Consider the following 14783-nt stretch of genomic DNA (forward strand, 5'->3'; position numbering starts at 1 on the left):
TATATATGCTGCGGGCCTCCTTAAAACCACAGCATATAGTCATACACTATATGCTGCGGTTTTAAGGAGGTCCGCAGCATATAGTGTTACATGCTTTTCCATAAGCCCTCAACATCACTTGAATCATCAATTATTCTCTTATTATTATTGTTCAAATTTAATGAGGGTGAAAGAGGAGAAAAATTTTCATTAGCCACCGTTTCATATTTATTAACCAAATCCTTCAAAATCCTTCCAATCCTTTCACATTCTAATTTAGCAGTATCTTTACAAAGAAGTTCAAAATAAAAAGACAAACATTCAAATTTTCTTTTTGGATCCAATATTGAAGCCACAGACAACATGCCGTTAACCACTTTCCAATACTTATCAAACTTTAAAATCATTGCTTTAGCCATAGACTCAATTACTGTATTTCCACAACACAACCATCTTCTTAAATTGAGCCTTATTTCACATAGATTTTGAAAGTAAAGATTGGCAGTAGGATACTTTTTACCGAAAAAAGCCTTAGTTGTTCTACTAAACAACGTCAATTTATCACAAATGTCACTTGCCATTTTCCACTCTTCTTTACTCGGTAACCTAAACTTTTCTTTTCCACTATTTCCAACCTTGGATTCCAACCTAGTAAATGCATCTTTATATAAAAGAGCAACTTGCAACATATCAAAACATGAATTCCATCTAGTCTTACAATCTAGTTGTAGTTTTTTAGTAATAGGAATTCTATAATAATTACAAGCATCTTCAAACTTCTCATATCTATTTGGCGATGAAGTGCAAAAGGCAACTACACTTCGGACTTTTTCAATTGCACCACTAATTATTTCTAAACCATCTTGAACAACCAAATTCAAAATATGTGCACAACATCTCATATGCAAAAAAGAGCCATATAACATAAGCTTAGAAGGTTGAAGTTTCTCAAGCAAAACATCTACTACAACATCATTTTTTGTGCAATTATCAAGGGTAATGGTATAAATCTTTTCATCCAAATTAAAACTTTTCAAGCATTCAACCAAGGTCTTGCTTATTGTGTACTTTTTGTGTGGGCATGGTAAATAAAGAAACCTAAATAACATCATATAAAATCAAATAAGTTTGCAGACCTAATAATATAACATATTATTTGATTAAAGTAAAGGAAAGATACCTGATAAGTTGGTTCTATAAAATCCAATCATCGCCAATATAGTGTGCTGTCACAGCCATGTACCCTTTTCTTTGATTAGTGCAAGTGCACATGTCACTTGTGAAAGCAATCCTAGATTTGTTCCTCGCTAAAACTTTTTCTAACAGACGCCTTTCTTCATTGTATTCCCTAAATATATCGACTTTTACTGTGTTTCTTGAGATCACATTAAAATCAGGATTCAAACTATAAGAGTATCTCTTAAATCCAATATGATCAACCATAGCAAGAGGATACTCATGATTCAAAATCATGCTAACTAACGCATTTCTAGAATATTGTTGATTAAACTTGTATTTGCTACCAATTCCTAATGTATTAGGAGAATCCTTCATAGTTGGTTTCAAAAGTTGTTGTTTCACATCTACATAGTTTTTCACTTTCAAACATCTTTTCAAATGATCCTTTAGATGTGTGGTTCCATTTTTACCACCACCAGTAAACAACTTCTTACAACCACTACATTTTGCTTTCATTTCTTTACCAACTTGTACCCGAGTAAAATATTTCCATACAGCAGAAGTAAGTTTCCTACCATTAACACCAATAATACAACCCTCTTCACATTCAACATCTTCATTATTTTCAAAATTAATTATTGGAGTAACAGGAGTTTTCGGACTAGGTATTTCATTCTCAAAGTCCATCCCTGTTTAAATTAAAAAACAATTATATACTAATTCAAAAAACAATTATTGGAGTAATTGAGTCCATGGCTAAAGCAATAGTTAATGGAACCTTGTTAAATGTGATCAAAGAACATGGAACTGCAGAACTTCAATCTTGAATGTATTCTATATATGTACAAACTTTCAAAGCTAAATATTAAAAAACTAAAGCTAAGAAGGACAAAACTTTCAAAGCTATGAACAAAACTTTCACAGGAGGGTCAAGACACCGCGGTGGGCCTTGGTGGTAGTGCAGACAGTCGTAGCTGCTGCTGGTGGTGCATGAAAAGGCAGCAGTTGCTGCTATTTTGTAGGCGGGTGTAGCGGGGCTCGAAGCACATATATCTAAAATCAAGAAATATTCAATAATTCAACTATTCAAGATAAACAAATACATTAACAATAACAAAGATTCAATCACTCAAAAAACATAAACAAAAAAAATCAAGAAACAACATTCTAATAAAATTCAAGAATCAAAATTAAGAATGAAGATTAGAACAACAAGATTAAGAATTTAAGATTAAGATTAAGATTACGATTAAGAGTGAAAATACCTAAAAAAATCAAAAATTTGATTTTTAGGGTTTTTGTAAAGAGGAGTAGAGTACAGTCGACCCTCGACTTTCGACCAAGTGAGGCGTGAGCAGCAGCGAGCAGGAGCAGCGTTAGACTGTAGCGTCTGAGCCACCGGCGGCAGGCGGCAGAGGCTGAATGATAGCTGTAGAGTAGAGTGTTTTTCTTTTTTTTTTTGGAAGGGATGAATCTTGCGGGAAGATTGGTCAGAAAACAGAATTAGAAATGTGAAGTATTGTTAGATTTAGTCTTTTTCTTTTATTATTATTATTATTATTTTTTTTTTACTCTTATGTCAACATTAATGAAGGGTTAAGATTGAAACCATTTTGAAATCAATGGTTAAAATCCAAAATTCATGTGGCATTCATAGGTGTATGTAATTGGTTATTGAAAGTTTTTAAGGATAGATGAGGTGGACATTATCAAAACCATTCATTCATCCACATTACACATTATCAATGGCTTAAATTTAATTAATGGTAAATACTATTTTAATGAATATTTTCTTAAAAAAGCTAATTAGCAATAAACTTGAATAAGAATTATTTAGAATTATGAGGTTATTAAATAACTTATATATAATATAAACATAATTAAATAAAATTTTAATTCGTTATTAGTGGTTAAATTTCATTTAATTCATAATAATTGACAACTTACAAGTTACAATTAATTCTTTAATATACTGTCGATTAAGTATCTATGTAAGACTATAAGTCTGATAGTCTAATAGATTGTTTTGATTAGTTTTGTTCATTCAACTTGATGAAACTTACAATATTCAATCTCACTTACAATTTAACGACATAGCTTCAAGTCTATATTAGACAAGTTCCAATTAAATCTTTATTAAACGATCGATTAAATATCTAATTGATTAATATTAATTAATATGTAGACTAATACTATATTTCTAATAGTTTATTTTAGTTAGTTTTAGGTTTCATTTAAGTCTATAATAATCTAATCGATTGTTTTGATAAGTTTCATTCACTCAACTTGATTAAACTTACAATATTCAATCTCACTTACAATGTAATTAGTCAATCAGATAGTTAGATGTCAAGTTTGCAATTTTGGTTAGAATAAATTTATTTTCATATAAAGTTCAAATTTTTCAAAATATAAATATGCCTTAAATTAAAAGTTGAGTCGGATGTCGGGTCGAATCGGGTGGAGTTAGAGTCGGATTCGGAGTTGGAGTCGGAGTCGGAGTCGGAGTCGGATTATCGGATTTTTTATGAGGTCTAGCTCCGGTCCAACTCTAAATCGGACTCGGATTATATAATCGGATATTTTCCACCTCGGATCGAATCGGATTAAAATCATCGGATCGAGTCGGATCAGGGGCGGATTCGGACTGAATTGCCATCCCTAATAGTGTATGACTATATGCTGCGGTTTTTGGGATGCCTGCAGCATATAAGCCATCTGCTGCGGTTTTGAACTGCAACATTTAAAATAAGTCATCTGCTGCTATCACTAATGCTTGGGGTCAAAACCGCAGCATATTATGGCCAAAAAACCGCAGCAAATAAGGTTTTTTCCATTAGTATATTTGCATCATTAAATTTGATCTTTAAATCTTCAATTGAAAATACTATTTTCATGAACAAAATATTCCTTAAAATTTATAATGAAATTATAAAAAGAATTAACTTAAAAAACTTACAATGTCGTTTATTTTACCTTGGGTTGATTTTGAATAGTGAAATGATCAAATTCGATCATCATTTCTTCCATCTCAAATCTGTTTGATTTCTATTGTTTTTCATGGTTTTGATTGTCTTGGATGAGTTAGTTATTAATGGATTTGATTTTGCGTTCGGCTTTGCCGTTTTGAGAGGAAGTGTCGGGACATGAAAAAGGGAAATGCATACCATTTAGCTTACAAAATTGTTGAAAGGAACTATTAGAAAATTCCCGGCCATTGTCACATTGGAAATTCTTAATGTCACGTTCAAATTGAGTTTTAATATAATTTCGAAATGTGAAAAATAAATCATAGACTTTGGATTTGTTTGAGATAGGATATGTCCATAAGAAATTGCTATAGTTATCAATAAATAAGACATAATAGCGATGACCGGATGAACTTAAGACGGGGGAAGTCCACAAATCACTATGTATAATATCAAATGGCATCAAAGTAACTGAATTAGAAGCATAAAAAGGTAATTCATATGTTTCCCAAGGGGACATGAATCACAAAAAATTTGGGGGGCTTTATTATAAGAGATTAAGTTTGTAGTTCTTAGGGAATTTAGAATTGCATTTCTTGGGTGGCCCAAACGGGAATGCCACAAACTAGGGGATAAAGCAGTAAAGGAAAATGGTGATGATGTTGCCGAAGAGGTTAGAGGATAAAGATCGCCCGTGCTCTTACATCTCATAGGGGTCTCCCCGTCTCCAGTTCCTTCACACAAAAACCAAAGGGATCAAATTCAATTGAAACATTATTGTCAGTAGTGAATTTTCTAACAGAAATAAGGTTTTTAATGAGGTGAGGGGCATGTAAGACATTATTGAATTTAAAAGGGGGATGAGAATGATCAAGGGTAGTACAACCATAACCATGAATTGGAATTTTAGAGCCATTACCAACAATAATTGCATGATTTTTGCTCAAATTACAATACGACGTAAGATTACCTCCATCGGCGGTCAAGTGTGAAGTAGCACCGGTATCCATGTACCAATTGTGGTCAGGGGGTTGGAGAGATAGAGTGTGCATTGCAGCCTCGATATCGGTTGGAGCAAATCCGTCGACACTTGGAGCGGTGGAGGGGGATGAAGTTGCAGTGTAGAAAGAGTGAGGTGGTCGTGGCCCTAAAATCCCTTGCTGCTGGTTGTTGGTAGGATGCGGCTGCCAGGAGGAAGTAGGATAGGGGCAAGGTGGTGTTGCCCATGGTGGTTGAGTCCATGGAGTATATGGCTAGTACATGTTGGAAGTCTGTGGCCTGGGCTGTTGTCGGGTACTGCCGGCAGATTGTTGATGGGTGTTGGAGTGGTGGTTGCCGCTGGAATTTTGATGACCACCTCGTCAACTGCCTCTATGATAGGTACCACCACGACCTCGGACACGATTGGATGGTCGACGGCTGAAGTTGCTGGATGAACGGGAACGATTGTCAACGGTGGAATCATGAACAGAAGTAGTATGAAGGGCAGAGTCATGGGCTGAATTTTGTTCAATGAGCTTTTTCTGTTGTTGTTCATCTAAGAGAAACATAGATTTAGCCTCCGCAAAGGTGGGAAGAGGACGCATATTTTAGATGACACGTCGGAGGCCAACATAGGTGTTAGTGAAACCACCAATGAGTTTGAGAACCATGCGTTCTTCGGATACCCCAACATTGGCAAGTTGATCGGCTAAGTGTTTCAATCGGTTGGCATAATCCGCGCAAGTATTGAAATCACGAAGATGAGTACCCGCAAATTCCTCCTCAAGATGCAAGGCCCTAGTAGCTTTGTTGTCTTGAAAGATGTTAAGTAATTTCTTCCAAGCTCCGGCAGCCGTGTCATCGGGATTGAGAATAGAGTTTAAAAGATCAGTAGAAATAGTGAAGTAAATCCATTGAAGAACTAGGGCATCAAGTCTCTTCCAGAGAGCACTCTCGTCGGTCGTGGGTTCCTTTTGGTTGGAATCGGCTGGAGGAGGGATGATATGGTCATATACTTGATAGGCACGGGCATGAAGCTTGAAAAGAGTAGACCAAGAGATGTAATTATCGTTTTCGCCAGTGACCAAGGTGAGAGGAATGCATTGTTTGATGTTAGAGACTATGGTGGCGGGAGGAATTTTGTTAGCCATGGGAGGCGTAAGAGAAGAAGGCAGAAGGGAAGGTAGAGGATGATGAAGAGAGGCTGCGGTGCAATTTAAGGCGTGGAGGAAGAAGCAGTATGGCTCTGATACCATGATAGAAGATAATTGCCTGCCTGTATTGCTCATCAAAACGTGGTATTTAACCACTAGAGTACAGAGAATATCTTTACACAATTGTAGGCAAGTATCAAGGGTAATCCTTGACTTACTAACTATAGAATATTCTTTACCTAAAAATAGTTACAAGAGATAAGTATGAAAATATTTACAATAATTTACAATAATAGGATATTCTATCAGTTATCTATGTGAAACAAAATGAATAAAGAAATGTGGTTATTTTGAATTGCACGATGTTAAGCATGTTTCTTTCTGATTTTATTTTAGTTAAAGGTTTAGGGCTGGGCCTTGGAGAACCTTCTGTACATGAGGAGATTTTGAATAAAATAAGTTTTTTTATAAATAAAATTTCCAAACTAAGCTTCGATGTAACAATCCATAACTAACCAATTGCTTAAACACGAATAATTATAACTAATGCGGAAGCTTAATACTTATATCGGACTATTACGTCGATAACATAATCACTCACTTAAATGACTATATTATCTGTTGAGCATCTATCGGAAATTTAAATATAAATGTTTACAACATTGAAAATATATATAGTGGAATCACATACAAAAAAACATTTGAAATGATTTAAAATATAATAAAAGTCTGCAAAAATTCCCACAGAGTTTCTTTGTAAAATCGGATAATTTAAAATATTTTTTTTGACTAAAAATTCTCATGCATGCCAAGCATTTTAAAATCACATCACTTTATAGGGTGAAACTTTTCTCAAATAATCTAAAATAAGAACTAAAATACTTTTAAATAAAAATAGTTTATTTTACTTACATTCAATTCCAATTATCAATTTCATCACTTAATGCCAACAACAATGTAATACAATTCTCTTTAAAATTAGCACTTCTCTAAATAGATTGGAAAAAAAAATAAATATAGCATATAATTTCAAAGGCGTGAAATTCATTTTGGTGGGAGTGTACCTCAAGAGCAATATATATATAAATGGAAGAAGAAGAGCAGCTTCGCTTTTCTACTGTCTGTGTCTAAGCTTATAAGTACCAAGTAAAAGATGGAAAACTATGAGATATTGAGTAGAATTGACGATGAGCGAATAAGTTCTGGCTCTACCTCACAACTAGCAGCTAACGGTGAGCTGGTGCACAAGGGTACCGCTCGCTATGCTGCCGGTGGTGGCCGAAATTACAAAAGGTAGGAGTGGGTTAGGTTGGGCTTCGATGGTTGCCGCGGTAAGGCTGTGGGTCTGCGGTGGTTTGATTCCATGAACAAGAAGAAGAGAGAGAGAGTAGAGGATGTTAGGTTTTTAGGGCTTTTAGTTTTTCAGGGAATGAAAAAGAGATGAAGGTAGAGCTAAACATAGAAGATAAGAGAAGTTTATGCCTTCATTTGGAAGATTTTAGAAGAAGGAAAAAGATGAAATGGGTTTGTAGGGGTCTCATACAAATTGGATTGTGTCATTTTTAGATTCAGGTCATATATAAATGGGTCAATAGACTCTTAACCTGAACCTGACCTGTTTAATTAAATGGGTCAGAAATTGAAACCCCAACCTAATCTGTAGACCTATTTAACCTGCTTTTTTTTTGTTTGATTTTATTCGATTTTTCAAGTCACCGAACCCATATATTTCAGGTCATTTGACCCATATACATGCTTCAAAGTTAACTATCATTAAAAAATCATTAAAGACGGGAGTAAGACAAACACAAAAAATCGAACACAAAAAAAATCGAAAAAAAGACAAAAAAATCGAACACAAAAATCATTATGAAGAATTAAAGATGGCAGTAAGAATAATGAAAATAGTAGTAAGGGCAACGAACAATAAAATCGAACACAAAAAAATCGAAAAAATCAAACAAAAAAAATCAAAAAAATCGAACTACAAAAATAAAAGAATGAGAAAAAGAAATAATTCTTACCTTGGCTTTTGGCATCGAGGACTTGAGGTAGTGATAAATTCAGGAGGAATATGGTAGTAAAAAGTTAAGAACTAAGAAGTAAGAAGAAAGAAGAAGGTAGAGCCGCAGGTGTAGAGAGAAGAAAAAAAAAAACTGAAGAAGTAAGAAGTTAGGGTTTTTTAATTTGGGGCTTGGGCCTATTTAGCTTTTTTTTATATTTTCAAAATATTATTTTGTATGTGGCGGCCTATTTAAGTATTTAGCTTTTTTTTATATATATTTTTTATGTCAAAGTTATATGAAGTTTTAGGTTAAATATTAATGGGTTAATATCAGATAATATGGGTCAACCTGACCTATTTAATAAATGGGTTAAACAGATTTTTTTCGGGTTTAAATATTCAACTTGAACCTAACCCATTTAATAAACAAATCAGGTTGGGTTGACCCATTTAATTAATTGGGTCAAAAATCTAAACCCAAAACCGGTAATTTCGGGTCGGTTTTAGATCAGGTTAGCAGGTCGGATCAGCTTTTGCCGGTCCTTTCAAGTGAAGGCTTCTGAATTTTTCTTTTTCTTTCTTTTTTTTTATCCTTATCTTATTTTTTTGGACAAAGAAAATAATTTCATTAATCCACCCAAGCAATATAGCACACATACAATGCCTTAAGAAGGCCTAAGAGAAATCAGACATACTCCAATAGACGCTTACACCAAGGGGTTGCAAGACTAGGGGAGCTAGGATATAGATTTAGGATTCAAAACTTAATTACATGCTTGACATTCTTGACTACTACATCAGGAGAAGCTACTTTTAAGAGCCATACACAATCATTCCTAGACTTCTAAAGATGGTACACAAGACTGCAAAGAGAAGAGATCACAATCTTCCTCAGGAATCTAGGAACTTTTCAGTTGCTTGAGTTGATGGAGAGAGATCTGATCTTGACACCAAGCCATGAATTAAGCTGAGTAATTCAATCATAACTATATCTGCATTCAAAGAAGAGATGTGTAGTAGTTTCAATAGCATTACAACAGAACGGGCAGGAGTCATCCTCAAGCACACCAATAACTTTAAGATGATCCTTGGTTTTGAGTTTGTTAAGCATAACTAACCAGTAGACAAACCTTGCCTTAGGAAGGGAGGTCCTGGGCCAAACATTCCTACACTAATTCACAGTAGGCTAAGTTCCAACAAGCTCCTTGTACATAGTGTTGATGTTATAGTGATCAACAGTTATTCAATGGTTGAGCTTCTCCCTAACTAGACACAACTTTCTGAGAGTCCAGCTAGTTGTGGGAGGGGGATTGAAGATCAACCAATTATCACCCTTTGTGTACGCAGCTAATATGTTGTTACATAGTGTTAGATTTGGCACCAATAGGTGGTTACACTCATTAAAACCGGGTTAACCAATTGATGCCTTGCAGCATAGGAGAGCTTCTTACCTTGCCAACCAAGGATTCTGCTGGTCATTTTATCAACAAGTTTCTCACATTCAGCAACTGACAAGCTCTTAGAGTTTAATGGAACTCCGAGGTATCTAAAAGGAAGTGAACCCAAAGGAAGGTGAATTCTTGTTAATCTTTATTCACCACAGTAAGGTATATAGCTGATTTTGAATCATTAGCTCAAAGACCCGAGGACTCAGCAAAAATCTTCAACCCATTGTAGATGATCTGAATAGATTGGAGATTTCCCTTGCTAAAGAGCATTAAATCATCTGCAAAGCTTAAGTGATTAAGTTTCAAAGCCCTGCATCGTGGATGGTGTTTAAACATAGGATCACAGCTAGCATATTTCATTAGTCTAGAGAGGTATTCCATACCAAGTACAAAGAGAAGAGGTGACATAGGATCACCTTGCCTCAGACCCCTTTTCGCCTTCAAACGTTGAAGGGGCTTACCATTAACAATCAAAGAGAACGAAGAAGTACGAATACAAGTGAATACTATTTTCACAAAATGAGATGGAAACCCAAGGGCAATCAACATCTCTCTAATAATGTCCCAGTCCATAGTATTGTAAGCCTTTTTTAGATCAACCTTGACCAAACAATTGGGAGAGCAATTTTTCCTAGAATAATGGCAATTCAGATCTTGACATAATAGTATGTTATGGATAATACTCCTACCAGCAACAAACGCTCCTTGGTTCGGGTTAATAAGATGATTAAGAACAGAACTCAGCCGAGAACAGATGAGCTTGGAAATACACTTATAAATGGTGTGACAGCAAGCAATAGGCCTACAATCTCCTGGCTCAGTAGGGCATTCAATTTTAGGCACTAGAGTAATAGCTGTGTTATTCCAAGCTTTTAACAACTTGCCATTGACAAAGAAGGATTGAATGGCAGCAGTGATATCAATACCAACAATAGGCCAAGTTGCCTTGTAACATTTGCTATTGTAACCATCCAGACTCGGCGCCTTACCCTCTAGAATGTTCCACAAAGCTTGTTTAATCTCATCAGTACTAAAAGAGAGATTCAAGGAAGCTCTTAATTCATCATTCAAAACAGGCCCCGCATTGATGATACTCATATTTATGCACCTCTTGTTAGACATCTTGCAACACAGTAAATTAGCATAAAAAGATAGAAAGGACTGGTGGATTTTACCAACATCACAAACTAGTTGACCATCCACTTGCAAGACATGAATATTATTCTGAACTCATTTGCGCCTAATACTCTGATGGAACACTGCAGAATTCTCATCACCATATTTCATCCATTGGATTTTAGAGATTTGCTGAATATAAGTGTAATAGGCTCAAATTTCTTATTCTTAAACTTTCGATTAATTATTCCGAAATTTTTTTTTTTCGAATTCCCTATTCTTTGGTTATCTAATTCAAATCACCTTTAATTTCTAAACCTTATTCCAATTTTGTAATTTTTTCCAAATTTTAAACTTAAATATATATATATATATATATATATATATATATATATATATATATATATATATATATATATATATATATATATATATATATATATATATACATATATATATATATATATATATATATACATATATATATATATATATATATATATATATATATATATATATATATATATATATATATATATACATATACATACATATATATATATATACATACATATATATATATACATATATATATATATATATATATATATATATATATATATATATATATATATATATATTCTTAAATTTCTTTATAAGCACTAAAATATTATTTTTTTATTTTATACTACGAAAAGTAAAATTTTAATATTATATTTACGGTTTTATTAAAACGTTACGTTTCAATTTCGTTTCCTTAAACTAACTTTACTACTTATCATTTTAACCTTACAACTTTGATTTAATTATTTTATACCTAAAAATTAACTATATTTTCTTATTAACTTTAAGTATAGTTTTAACCAAAGTTTTCTAAGTAAACTATTATATTTTCATAATCAAACCTTAATCATACTTTCCCATTAATCTAAAACATTTCACTAGTATAAACTAGAACAAAAATTTAATGAACCAAAATCCTTTCTACATCAATCTATAATGTTCATGACTTACACAAGCTATCACCATTTCCTTACACAAGTTAACCTTCTTCTACACTCCAAACTCTTTCACATCCACTTACACACTCCAACTCTTACACATTCACTTACACACTCTAAATCACTTACACAAGTTAACCTTCTTTTTCATACAATCTTATGAACTAAAAAGTTGCCCAAAACCCATTATAAATACCCCTCCTTAGCCATGAGATCACTTGCACCCCCATCATCAAATGTTTCTACACTTCTTTCTTATATCTTCACTTTATTAACATCTTACTAACTTTATACCTTTTTTTTATTAGTTGAAGAATCAAATGAAGATGAAGCTTGATCTTATCACTTCTTAAGCCAATAATCATCAACTTTTAAAAAGTCAAGTATTATCTTTTGGAGCTTGGATATCATTTTCTTTTGGGTAATTGAAGATCTACTTCTTTGAAACTTGGAGGCTTAAGGACTTTTTGTATTGGAGCTTATTTCTTTAAGTTCTTATTTTCCTATTATTATTCTCTTACTTGGTTTAGCACCACCTTTGGAGGAAAATAGTATACATTTTCTTAACTCTCTCGTTATGTGATATTTATTTATGGTTACTCGATAATAAAAAAGTATGATCAACATGATTTTATTTTAATCATTTAAACTTTACATGGTAATATTAAAGTCATATCCAGTTTAGTGATATTTTCGTCAAAACAATAATACTTTTGGGACACTCGAAAAAAAAGTCATATATATGGAAATTTTTGATTAATATGATAATATAGATATATATGAATTTTACTAGTTAAATAAACTTATGTCTTTAAAATGATTCCATATCACCTTGGTGTTTTGATAACTTTTTTTTATTTTGGACTCAAGTAATTATAAAGAATTATTAATCGGTTTATCGGGAAAATAGTCAAACAAATTTGTTAAAATGCTTAGCGTTGTTTTTCTTGAAAACTCATTTCATTTAGATTTTGGACCCTTAATAACTTGTCGGATTATGTATTTTTTATAGTTATGATAGATCCGTTTTACTAGTTTACTGGTTATTTGATAAAATATGTTATTTAGTACTTAGAAATATTACCCTTGGCTTTTATGATTATTTATGACATAATAATGACTTAGTTTAGCCTCAGGAATCTTAGTATAGCTGTGAAATTTTTTTTTATTTAATTAATATTAATTTATTAGATACTGGTAATTTGTTTCTATTAAAATGGTAGAATTGTCAAAATTTTGACTAGTGGAAGTTTGACTTATAAGAATGTAAACTATTTCGATTCAGAGTCTTGTTTGATATTGCATGATATTGAATGTATGACTCTGATAGTAAGATAACGTCGAACCATGGACCGGCATGTAAAATCCCGGCGACCGTGTTAGCCGGCACGTAAAATGCGGTGTCAGACAGGGGGTCCGAGAAAAACCCATCCTGTGAAGTCTCAAGCATCACAGTATTGAGAGGAGTGACGACTCCCACCACAGTTAGGGTTTAGGACTGCGGTCCTAACCTAACCGACCCTTACATATATCAGTTGTCATTATTGTTGTGATCTTGTGATGTGCTATGATGGTAAAGTTATGAGGCTTAATTGAACTTAATTAAATAAGCATTAAGGTTACCAAGTATTTAGTAGCAGTAATGAACTTCTGCAAGTATTGAGAATGTAACTTAATGGCTTAGTAAATGTCAATAATAAGTAATAACCTTCCATATTGTGCTTGATGATTATATTGTAAGCATGATTTAACTATCGCATTATAAGCTTGTTGAGAAAATTGTACTCGGCTTTATCGCTGACCGATTTAATCGGCTGTCATCCATATTATGGATGACAGTATTTTGCAGGAAAATTTAGCTCAGATTTCGATCCAGGCCGCAACTTTAATTATTCTATCGAGGAATTAGCTGTATTGATTTTACTTGATGACTTTGATGACTATATTGTACTTATGTTTTTTTTTATCGTATTTAAGCAAACCTTATTTTATATTTTCTTAGTTGTAAGATTTTATTATTATTTATTTATTTATTTATTTATTTATTTTTTTTTTTACCTTATGTTTTGAACGGTTTTAGTTTAAATGATTTTTAGCAGTTCGGCGTTTTACAATTCCGCATTATTTATCTTAAGTATAATTATTAATGTTAATTATGTATCGAGAGTGCCGCTCCTAAGATTGATAATCCAATTTAGCCTGCTTATAAGCCATGGCAGCCTCAGCTTCAATAGTAGCATACTGGGGGAACATGAGGACAACCATGAAGATCCTCCTGAGCTTGCTTTAGCTTGATCTCAACATCATCAAGAATAGCCTTAACAGGACCTTTATGAAATGCTGTTCTAAGCATCTTCTTTAGAGAAAAGAGTTTAGACTGGATTTGGAAACTAAGGGACCCCACAATCTCCTGATTCCAAGCCTTGCTGACAACCTCAAGGAAGCTATCCTTTTGAGCCTAGAAATTGCAAAATCTGAAGAGACAGGATTTAGGACGAGGTGGGAGGAAATGAATAATCATTGGTGAATGATCAAAAGCACCCTCAGGTAAGAAAATAGCTTCCACTCTAGGAACCTGATCTTCCCGCTCCTCGTTACATAACATCCTATTTATCTTGCTGAAGACACGCCGCTCACCAACCTACTTATTGTTCCAGGAAAAGAACCTGCCAGAGAACTTCATATCTTTCAAACCACAAGAGAGCACATAACTTCTTAGAGGCAAGATCTCCTACAAACGGACAGCTTGGCCAATACGTTCATTAAAGTTCGCAATACAATTAAAGTCTCCTAGAGCTATCCAAGGTTTATCAATATGCTTAGAGATAGACTCCAATTGACAAAACAACTCTAAACGATCATTCCTATAAGACGCACCATACACAAACCTACAAAAGAAAGGTACCCCCATAATAGGGATGGCAAAGAGATGGATCAACTGGCTACTATAT

At 33.6% G+C, this 14783-nt stretch overlaps 1 protein-coding gene across 4 annotated transcripts; it reads right to left on the reverse strand.

Annotated features, from left to right (window-relative positions):
- Positions 1-231: 231 nt before the first annotated feature.
- LOC130804277 (zinc finger BED domain-containing protein DAYSLEEPER-like) lies at positions 232-7771 on the reverse strand. Of its 4 annotated transcripts, XR_009039997.1 has the most exons (4): positions 7327-7771; positions 5098-6501; positions 2424-4861; positions 1916-2211 (listed from the first exon to the last, which is right to left on the reverse strand). XR_009039997.1 is itself a non-coding variant. In XM_057668667.1 (2 exons), the coding sequence occupies exon 2, from the start codon at positions 1843-1845 to the stop codon at positions 1174-1176; it is 672 nt and encodes a 223-aa protein (XP_057524650.1). In that variant the 5' UTR covers positions 1846-1847; positions 7327-7771; the 3' UTR covers positions 232-1173. The 4 variants fall into 4 exon arrangements, 1 of the variants encoding a protein (XP_057524650.1); XR_009039995.1 differs by having other exon boundaries at positions 2424-6501; XM_057668667.1 differs by lacking the exons at positions 1916-2211; positions 2424-4861; positions 5098-6501 and adding an exon at positions 232-1847.
- Between the last annotated feature and the right edge of the window lie 7012 nt (positions 7772-14783).

Source organism: Amaranthus tricolor, chromosome 2 (genome assembly GCF_026212465.1).
Source record: "Amaranthus tricolor cultivar Red isolate AtriRed21 chromosome 2, ASM2621246v1, whole genome shotgun sequence".
Classification (NCBI taxonomy): Eukaryota; Viridiplantae; Streptophyta; class Magnoliopsida; order Caryophyllales; family Amaranthaceae; genus Amaranthus; species Amaranthus tricolor.